This window comes from Anthonomus grandis, chromosome 4, assembly GCF_022605725.1.
Source record: "Anthonomus grandis grandis chromosome 4, icAntGran1.3, whole genome shotgun sequence".
NCBI lineage: Eukaryota > Metazoa > Arthropoda > Insecta > Coleoptera > Curculionidae > Anthonomus > Anthonomus grandis.
In genome coordinates, this window is record NC_065549.1 from 29,935,046 (window position 1) to 29,946,392 (window position 11,347).

The 11,347-nt window shown below is 29.5% G+C and overlaps 1 protein-coding gene across 3 annotated transcripts in view; it reads right to left on the reverse strand.

Annotated features, from left to right (window-relative positions):
* LOC126735427 (alpha-actinin, sarcomeric) overlaps window positions 1-11,070 on the reverse strand; it is a 94,474-nt gene extending 83,404 nt beyond the window's left edge. For all 3 annotated transcript variants that reach the window (XM_050439408.1, XM_050439407.1, XM_050439409.1), the window contains exon 1: window positions 10,734-11,070. In XM_050439408.1, coding sequence (XP_050295365.1) covers window positions 10,734-10,853 — 120 coding nt within the window. In that variant the 5' untranslated portion in view covers window positions 10,854-11,070. The remainder of the gene's footprint in view (window positions 1-10,733) is intronic.
* Window positions 11,071-11,347: the final 277 nt, after the last annotated feature.

An 11,347-nucleotide genomic window follows, 5' to 3' on the forward strand; every position in this document is an offset into this window, starting at 1 on the left:
GTTAGTCACATAACAAATTGTGGAATTAGACGTAGGGAAAAGGTATCATATAAATTAGTTGATCTTAAATGGCTTAATATGTTAAATCGCCGAGAGTTGCACTCCATATGTTTTTTTTTTATAAAATAATGAAATTTAAAGCGCCACCATATCTCTATATTAAGCTCAGATATCGTACTGACGTTCACAACATAAATATTCGCAGACATGACCTTTTGTCTATACCTTTACATAAGAAAGAAATTTTTAAAAAGTCATTTTCTTACAATATTGTGTCCAAAATTAATAAATAGCAAATTTGGGATTTTTCTAAATCTACATCGGCTTTAAAAAATCAATAAAAATGGTTCTTTCATCTAAACAAAATAATATTTAATGCATTGAAATAATTTATGTTATTTCTTGTTAATACTGACATCTCTGGTAAATCAGTTGCCCTGGTTCTGCTCTCTTTTGTGTCGAGATTCCGTGTTTAGATCTTGCGCGCGTTTGTAAATATAAATTTTTGTATGTAAAAAGTGTATATTTTTCTCTACTATAAGAGTCTACAACAGAAATATAGTCAACATACCTGTCCCCCTCGTTCCTCCTTTCCTGCCTCCTATTAGTAAATAATAAGTAAGCTAGAATAATTTAAATTTCTTTTCTTTTCGGTTAGTTATGGATGTAGGGTATGCATGCTATTCGTACAGTTTATAATGCGGTTCGCGACTTTTTTTTTTTAATTATAAGTGTAATATTCAAGGTCTTAACAGCTCCTTCTTCTGAGGGTAGCTGAAATATGACCTTTATTTCCTCTTTACAGTTACATGCTGAATTAATACACACTGATGGATTTTTTTTTCTTTGTATTTATATTGTAAACTTATTTATATCTATAAGTGAGCATATGTAATATCTTATGAGGAAATATAAACTGTCTATTATTATTATTATTATTAATTAAGAGAGTTTCAAAAAAATAAAAAAAAAAAAAAAAAATTATTTACATTATTTATGTATAGAGGGCAGGGACAGGCAACAACTGAATCAGGGAAGCACAGGAGAGAAAGCACATCCAATATACAATTGATGTTTATATAAATAAAATATATAATATGAGTGTAGGCTTGACCCAGACAGCTATATCAATATGACACAACCCTTTATAAAAAGAATAATCTTTAACAAAATGAGGTAACTCATAAATGAACACAAAACACAAATAAACTGCAATGTAAAAATATAATAAATAATTGTTGAAAAGCTGCTGTTGTATGTTGAGTAACCCTAAAAATATTAAACCATCTGGTATTATAATTGTGCTCATGCACATTATAAAATTTTCTTAGATATGGTGGGTTTCCCGACTTCAAAATTCTGTATCTAAAAGAGTACATGTGATATTTGCGTCTATTTGACATTGAAAGAATAAAATGATTATTCAGATATGGGGTAATATGACTTCTGTAGCAAATATTAAAGGAAAAACGCATACAGGGATTTTGCACTTTTTGAATGGAAGATGAAACTGCAGATGTAATTGCGTTATTGTAGATTACATGACCATAATCAAACAATGATAATATTAAAGAGTTGCACAAAAAATACTTGGTTTCACTCGGTAAGTGATGGTTTAGATTATATAAATGTTTTAAGCGCATATAAGCAGTGGCAATTTTTTTGTTTTTATGGGCTGAAAAAGACAAAGTATCATCAAAAATAATACCTAAATTCTTTGCTTCATTAACCATAGGTATTGTCTATTTTAATCACAGTCTTGAGAAATATCTTCTATGTTATTTCCACTGGATCCTAGAAATAAGAGACATGATTTTGAAGGCTTTAGTTTAAAATTATGAGCCTTAGCATATATGTATATATAAATTATTTCTATATAATCGGAATTAAATTATGTTTGTGAGTCTAGTAAGGAGTTTAATGAGAACGATGTATAAATCTCCATATATTGTCGTAGTTTTGATTGATACAACCTATATAGTATTTTTCATATCAGCTACATATAATGAGAATAATATAAGGGTCTTAATAGAGATCCCTGAGGTACCCCAGTAGTAACAGAAATAAATTCAGAATCTGAGTACAAGAGGTGAGAATCATCTCCACGCATTGAAACCTGGGGGTCAGATAGGATCTTAGAAAGGCAATTGAAGTATTAGAAAAACCAAAGAAATTTAGCTAGCAGCATATCATGATTTAGAGTGTCAAATGCCTTCTTAAAATGCAGTAAATATAAGGTTGTTAATTGTTTTTGGTCTTCATAGAGCCTGATATCAATAATAAGATTTACAAGACAAGTGCTTGTACTAAATGTACAAAGAAGCCATTGAGTACATTTACTTTCGATAATGCGGCAGGTATGTTGTAATCATTTTTTCTTTGTATAATATCTAACTTTTTTACTGTATCCCAAAAGGGCTTTCCAGAGGTTTTAGATAAGTTGCGAAAACAAGCATTTTTTTTCAGGTATATGATAGTGTGTTTAGTTTTTTTTTTAAATTACGATAGTACGGGAGACAACTAACACTTTTAGTTTTCAAATATTTTTTATGTGCTTTGTCTCTTAGTTGTATAAGTAGTTTAATGTTATCGGTTATCCATAAAGTAAAAGGCTTACTTTTATTTTTCTTTATTTTTGTAGGTTTACCTTTTTAATAATGTGTAGAAACCTTAAGAACGATTAACTCATAACTGGTCATAAATAAATGGAAAAAATTATTAAATTATAATAACAAAAGTTTTACTGCGATTCTGGTTCATCTAAAATAATAACTAGAAAAGGTGCTAAGTATTGACATTCGTTCGTTGATTTTAGTTGATTTATTAAGGATTGGAAGGAAAGAAAAAGCGGGTGCTAACGAAACATTACTTCATGTATACATCTAGTTGAAAAGAAATTTAAGAAGAAGAAGCAGCAAGCAATATTACTGTTGCAATAATCTTCCAAGCAAATAGAATTCAATTGACGGCTTTGATGTATGTAGAATTCTTCCAATGAATCCTAAAAATGTATTAATAAAATACCAAGAAACCTAGATTATAATCACAATGCAGAAACTGGTCATGAATGGAGTAAAATTATAATATTAATAAGCAATCTAAACAAATAGGGCAAAAAAATTTGCATTGAAAGAGTCTCAGGCTAAGATTTATTACCTTCATTATCTATTAGATATGGGAGGATAGCGAAAAATTTGCATCACACTTAAAACTTAAGTTATTCTGATAGTTATAAAATTGCCATTTTTGAACCAAACTATTTCTTATATTTTTTGTTTTCATACTTAAGAAGATAGATATTAATAATTTAACTAATTTATATACACATAGACTTTTAAAATGTATAAATTTAAAAGTCTATATATAAATTTATTATCAACTTATTTTAGTCCAGTTACATAATCCTTCCTATTTCTACAATGTCATATAAAATAATTAATAAGACAGCTTGTGGCTCTATTATTTTATTTTTAGGCAGAAGAGAAAGTATTTGTCATAAGATTTGGCTTACTTACTGCATCCTTACAGCAATTTTAAATATTTTTCGAGTAGAAGCAAGTTCTTTTTTTTAAAATAGCTTTTCAGCGACATATCATTGAGATCTATTTATGCTACATGTAAACACAACTAAAAATAACTGAATGCCGTTATATTTATACGAACGAGCCGAGAGAAAAAATAGAAATAAAAATTTAGGTTTCAGTATTAAGCCACATACAAATAATGTTAAAATAAAACGCCTTTTATTAAGTTTTTTTTTTTTAAATCGCATTACACGGCCGGGTAGATTCGTTCGCATTCAATTACTTGAAAACCTGGCAGCCTTTTAGGTATGATTTATTTGAGGATTTAATATCAAATATTTTAAGATTAATAGATGATAGAGACAGACTAGACTAAATGATAATAATGACTCAGATTTACATAGACGGCTTTGTATATGATTGTTTTATGCACACCTTATTTTATTACGTCAGTAAGTACACAAGATTGTTCCTTTCCTTAAGTTACTAAAAATAGATAAAAATAATGTAAGATAATGAGTACATATCATTTAGATGCATATTACATAGCTATGAAAAAAGATATTTTAATTTTAATTTTTTTTAACCTACCACTCGCCTGATAACTCGGACTAGCAATGGAAAACAAATATACCTATGTAGAATGTTCGCGACCTTACATGAATAAATCTTAAGTATTCAGAATAAAATCAACGAAAGTTTTATGTTTAATTGAAAGTATCTTATTATATTTTTCCTATTTTTAATTTAATTAAAAAATATGTCCAACTAGGGAAGGTGGTGTGACATAAGATAATCAACTGAGAAAATGATGGAGGCAAACATCACAAAATTTACATATTTTTATTTAAATATATGCATAATTTTATCGTAACTATTTAGCGATGCAAACCGTCTACCAACGTAGATTGCTCGAAGATTTTCAGTCTTCATTCCGTGATTTTGCTAGCTCATCTTGATTTGGCGTATAATGAACTAGAACGAAGCGAAGTGCCATTTTCCGTCGTCTGTCGGTAAGTTTGACGGGGTAAGAACATACAAGCTTGAGTGATTGCCATTCGTTGTTGTTGGGTTGTGACCCAAAAAATGCCAAACGGATTGTAGAGCAAACCGACCAAAGCGTCAAAGGCAGAATCGTGAATACAGGATACATTTAAACCTGACTGGTTCCATTTGAATGCACGTTTAATAATTTTCCAACAATTCGAGATAGATTGTCTAACAAAGGTATGGCCTTTATTGATGTTCTATTTTTAAATAAATTAAACGCAGAGCTGCCTTAATTTGTATTTATTTTGCCAATCCTATACTTGCGAAAGATGTCAACCATACAGGTGTCGGGGACCTGCAATTCCTATACTTTGTGAGTGCAATTTTCAAGTTCTCAACTTTTTCCTGCCATGAGATCTCAACATGTGTAAATGGACATTATGAGTTGGAAATCGTTTCCTTATTATTTAGAACTGATTATAATCGGTTAATTTAATTTGTGTTTTGCAGAATCAACTGTTACTTTTTGTAAATAGTTAAATTATAAATAAAATTTTATGAACATATAAGGTATCCAAAAATTCGAAAAAAATATGTTGTAGGTAGGCAGAAGAGCTGTCAGATGATGTTTTAGAATACGCGAAGAATATTTTAGAATTGTTCGGAAAAATTAAATATTTTTTCCAATTTTTTAGAATTTGAAAGTAAGTATGAAAAATACTCTTATTCATGTGAAAAATGGTATGAGAATAAAGAATTAAGATTTTTAAAGAAAATGTACTCACTAGTTAAATTTAATTCAAATATCTACATTTTTCTTGGTGAATTAAAAAAGAGGAAAATGCACAAAACAATGCATTGAAACCAAAAGCTTTGGAAGGGTAAAAAAATGGTGGCTAAATATACATTTAACTTGCTATAAAAAAAGATCTGGTTGAGAAATACTATTTTAAATGGAAGTTTTAAGAAACCAAATAAATATTCAGTTCTTGAACAACTATTTAAACAGTTGAAATTTCACCTCATTCCATATCAATAGCGAGCAGTGAATTTGTATCACATGATGAAGATGAAGAATATTAAATGACAAAAATTTAAAAATATTGTAGAAGGCTCACCCTGAATTTCTTCAATAAAAGTGTTAAAAAATATTCAGTCCACTACAAAGTGTTACAAAATTTGATGCGCATCCATATTTTCAGAGCATATTATTGGAGTCAAAGTAAAACTTTTTTTTCCTACAGCCCGTGCAAAAAAACTTACGTCTCGGATAAGGAAATTTAAAATCTATCTACACTTTTCAATATAATTAACCGTTTTCAAGAAAATCGCTGATAAACGAAAGAGGAGCATTATTAAACCCGATTAGACTATATCAAATTATAAAAAGGGAAGTGGGACGACACACAGTGGACTGCATTAATTTTTCAACACGATCATTTTAAATTTTTCCATTGCTAACTAGCTAATGTTACAGATTTCCAAATTCTTATCAGAAATCTGCTAAGATATAGACTGTCAGTATGCACTCCTCTAAAGCTTAGTATACACCATTTTTGGGACGAAAAATGTTAAAAATGTTGCGCTGAAGAAAACAAAAAAAAACAAATTGACCTGCAAATGTTTAAAAGATTTTACGTATAATTGTAGTCAATGTTCCAAATAAGACATTTATGTCTTCTTAAATATCATGAGTCTTGCAAAGCTCACTTTATTATTCAGAAAATCTTGACTCTTCCATCTTTATTTATACTGGAGACTGTTGGCTTGATGCATCAGAAGTATTCTTTAATTATCCAATCAGAAAATGTAAATAATACTCGGTCCTCATATTATATGAATTTAACAATCCCTACATCTTCCTCAACCAGAAAATCATTTTTTTACGAAAGTAAAAAAATATTTAACTTCCTAAAATCTTCCACTGCCTCTTCATAAGACAGTTTCTTATAAGTTATTTAGGAGAGAGGTAATAAAGATGTTAGTTGTAAAAGCCTACTACAGTATAGAATTATACCTCTTGGACCATTTTTAGGTTTATTTGACTTTGATTTTATTGACTTATTATAGGAGGTTTAGATTTGGTGCAAAAAAAACCAAAGTTGATTTAAGGTGGTTTTTACAGTATAGCATGATGAATAATTACGACACAGATTTTGACCAACTTTAGTTACTACTATTTTAAAGGTTTTTATTATGCTTTATTATGTGATATTTAAAGGTTCAGATAATTCAATAAAAAAAATCTGATATTTTAATTTTATTGACCCATTTATTTTTACTGTGTTTCCATTTGTTTCTTTTATTGTCTGTTTGTTTACTCTATGTTTAAGTCAACTTTGTCAACAACATTTTTATGTTATGTGAAAATAAAGCATATTTGATTTGATTTTCTTCAAGCAATTTCCGAGGGCTGTTCATGGGTTGTACTTAAACAAACTGACTCAGCTATTAGAAACAGATCCAATGGTTTACTGGAAGAATTAATCCTCAGTTTAAAATAAATATACCAGTGTTTTCAGAGGAAAGTTTTCCTGAAACAGTGCATATGTAGGCTTGGACATATAGCAACTAGGATGCATCTTTTACATACAATCTTCTAACCTTTCTAGATGTCTTCTATAAGTTTTTAGGAATTCATGTTGCAATGTTTTTACTTAATTTCCAATTGTATTCACATAGTGGTGAAAATTTTCAAGCTCTAATTGTCCATATTCACAAAAAATTTTAGCATACATTGATTAAATAAAATTAAATACATTGGTTAAAAAATTTGTTAAACAAAATAGTGTTGGAAAATGTGAATTATTCACCCTAATGAGCAAGGCAAATTGTACCTAATACTTTAGATTAAATTCTATTTAAAAAGGCTGAGACCTGAAGAGAAAAGCATTTGTATTAAAACAGAACCACATATACATAAAAGCATAACTATTATTTAAAAATTTAGAAAATAAAGAACCAGAGATATATAATATTGAACTGCTGGCACACAAAACATAAGTTACAAAGAAAATTAAAGGGCATAGATTTAGATAAATAAAATATTTGGGTAAAATAGATGCTCATAATATTAAGAATAGAGTTTTCATAATAAGGTGTGGTATAACATGTTTTTCTTTCCTTTCTAGTAGTATGTTTAACACAACATTAATATATCTTTTTGTTTTTCAAGAGGAGTGTGGAAGAAAAATTACAAATTAATTAAACTTAATTCTTAATGTGAAAACCAATTCTTTAAACTACTTTTATTATACTATTAAAAAAGGTTTAGGTGGACTTTTTCATTGAAAACAAAAATTATTAATTTTTTAGTAAATATTTGAAGAACTTTTATTTCAATGCAGAGAATATTTAAAACTCTTGACAAACAACACACTTGACTTGTCTTATTAATAGCATTCAATTATTCAAAACATTTCTTGAACAGGTAAAATGTTCTAAGAATGTTCTGAAATAATAAATGTTTGATTCTACCCCAACATATATCTTTTAGTTTGCTCCATAAACAAAATCCTTACTTGGTCATGAGGTGCCCAATACCTTCATTTGACACATTGGGAACTATTATTTTAAAAATATTACAAACAGGTAGAATATGCTCAATATTTTTTCCACAAATTAATATCAAAGACCATTTTTTCCAGAATATTATAATTATTTTGAATATTCCTTAATCCACTTTCGTACAAATACATAAAATATTCACTCTTGTCTAAATATATATTCCTTCAATGTGAAAAAAGAGAATTATGGAAATGCAGCTTCAATATATATTTACAACTCAATTTTACCAGGGACACAATCAGGGTTTAGATGGAACCACAGCTGATTGGCCCTAGACCTCTATAACTAATATTTTATATTTTATCATTATTGATAATGCTTGATTATCGCAAGACTTGATAGTCTGAGCCAAGATCTTCTAATAAATATTTTGTTGTTTTGGGAGAGGGAGCATGCTTCAATTGCCAATTATCTTAAAGACAGGTACTACATTGTTTTTTATAATGGGATAGATTCTGGTTTTTTGTGAATTTTTTCTGGCATGCCTTAAAGCTCCATCCTTGGTCCAATTCTTTTTTCAATTTATGCATCAAACATTACAAAAATATTTATATAATCAAAGCAGCACTATTAAGCAGCAGTGAATGTCATTAATTAATGACCTTGCTAATGTTTACAAGTTTTCCAAAAATCATTGCTTACAATTAAATTCTAAAAAATCATCATTTATAATGTTTGGAGGCAGATGCGACTTGAGAAGTTTTTACAAGATTATATTATATCAATTTATTATTTATATCAATAATGAGCCTAAAAAGCATGTTGAACACTGCAACAGTTTAAGTCTGGATACTGGATAGTGAACTGTGATTCATACAGCATGTAAATTCAACAAGTATTCAAAAAGGATTTTCAAACCTTAAAAATATAACCTTACCCACATCTTTACATTTTAAATAGAAAAACAAAAATTCTGCTATTTCATTCTCTGGTCCTAGGAAGGATACAGACACTCCAAAATGCCCAAATGTCACATGCTTAGGAAAACCAAGTGGTTGACTATGCATAACAGAGGGATTTTTCACCCATTGTCATAATTTTTTATATAATTAATTCAAAATCCCCTATTTATAAAATACAATAAAATTTTGCACAGGCATTCACAATATTAATACCTGGTATAAAGAAGGCAAACACTTCCCATTCACTCAAGGAAACTTATAGAAAATCATTTTCTGATCAAATAAAACATTATAAATAGCTGTCAAACCAATACCAAAAACCTTTTTAGCTTATGTTCTTTTAAAAAATACATTTTTAAGAAGTTAGGTAAAGCTAGAACAATAAAACATAATTTGGCTGCCCTTTTTTGGTGGGCTTTTGAAATTATGAAAAGAATTAATACAATAAACATTGCTACTAACATATTATATACCTAGTATAACATACATACATATGTATAACACTATATGATTTTTTGGCTTTGTGATGTGTTTTTTCTTGGAGTTTTACTTATTTCTTTCTGTCAGATTTTTTTTAGTCTATTTAATGTACTCTTTATAATTCATACAGTTTATATTATCTATTTTAAAACTTAGTATTAGCTACATTTACAACGCGGGTACCAAATATTTAGTACTTGGATCAAATGATGTCATGAGGACTATTTTTTCGGTGTAAACGGCAGGGCACTAAAATTTGATATGCAAATTTGATGCTTCTCAAAAAGGGTAGATTAAATTTAGTTTTTTTCGGTTGTACTACGTGTATTTTTTTCGGGACCTATTTTGAATTACCAAAATGACAAGTTCTTATTGGATGTTAGCTTAGGAGGTTTTTATTTTTGTACACAAAAATAGAGAAGAAAATACAGAAGACAAGCTTAAGCCTTGAAAAAGAAATTATAAGTTTATTTTTATTATCTTTAAACAATAACACTTTTAAAGTTTTAGAGGTTATGTCCTATAATTCTTCCTTTAAACTCACTTCAACTGACATTTTGATCCTGAGATAATCCTGGACTAATTTAACCCTCAAAATCAATCCTTGTAAACAGGGCTGTACTAAATAAAAATAGTCTATCATTATCCATGGATCTAATAGATTAAAAGACGTTGTAAACATATCTATTGTATACATAATTAAGTTAGATGTAAGAACAGGCATCTAGATGTCATCTGATTTTCTGGAATTTATATCACTGATTTCTATATCATATTTCAAAAAGAAATTCTTTAAATTTTCCAACCACTCAAAGCAATTTATTTATATTTCATAAAAACCTGGGATCCTATTAATATAATGACTTTTTTGATGATTGTGTTCTACTCACAAACTCCCAAGAAGTGCCAGAAAGAAACCCTCCAGTATAGCCCCAAAAAACAGGCAAAATGTTATTTACATTCTCTGATTAAAGTTATTTTTTTTTAATACTTAGCAATTATGAATTGTGTCATGTTTTTATTACATTATATAGTTTCCTAACATAATCATATCTATAGTTATATCAGGATGGTAAAAATAGCCCAACTGCAATACTACAATAGGGGCAAAATCCCTTTTATAAATCGTTTTTCTACATTATTTACCGGTACAATGAGAAACAATAATGATGTCCTATAAATTAACAACTCGGAAGAACAGTACTGTTAATGCCGGTTTAGATGACTGTAAACGAAACTGTATAAAATGTACACAAACACCGGTATTTACCTTTTTCTGCTGTTTTTCCCAGGCCGGGTCGAGTAAACCCTCTCTTTCCCATTCCTCTTCTTGTTCCATGTAGCCATCGTCGTAGGGCTCCATGCTATTATAGCCGTCCGTTTGAATCATGGTACGAATGAATGTTTACTTATATGATGATCTCCAACTTACAACAAATCGTCGTTAAAATTAAAAAAAAAATAAAAGAAATGATGGTCGTTCGTTCGTCGGCAGATGTAACACGAGAACAGATGCCTTCGCGCGCACAAAGACGCGTACAGCCGCACTGATCCACTAATACTCGGGGTGCTTCAGCTGGGCTGGGCCGACACTGGCGCAGCTGACGGCAACAACGGCAACACGATCTTCCTTTTCGCTTTTCAGTTGACCGGACTAGGCGAGGCTATTGCACAAATAACGTACCGTACGTTGCCATATTTATTCCTTAAATCTCTGAAGTTCCAGATCCCAACGTTTAAATACGAATATCTCAGAAACTATACGAAGTATGGAAACGTTGAAATTTTTGAAGAAGAATACAGACAGGGTCGTGCCTACAGGGTGGTGTAAAGCCCTTAATGGTTTTATTGAAGTTCATTTTGGAAGTAGGGAATGGTTAATAA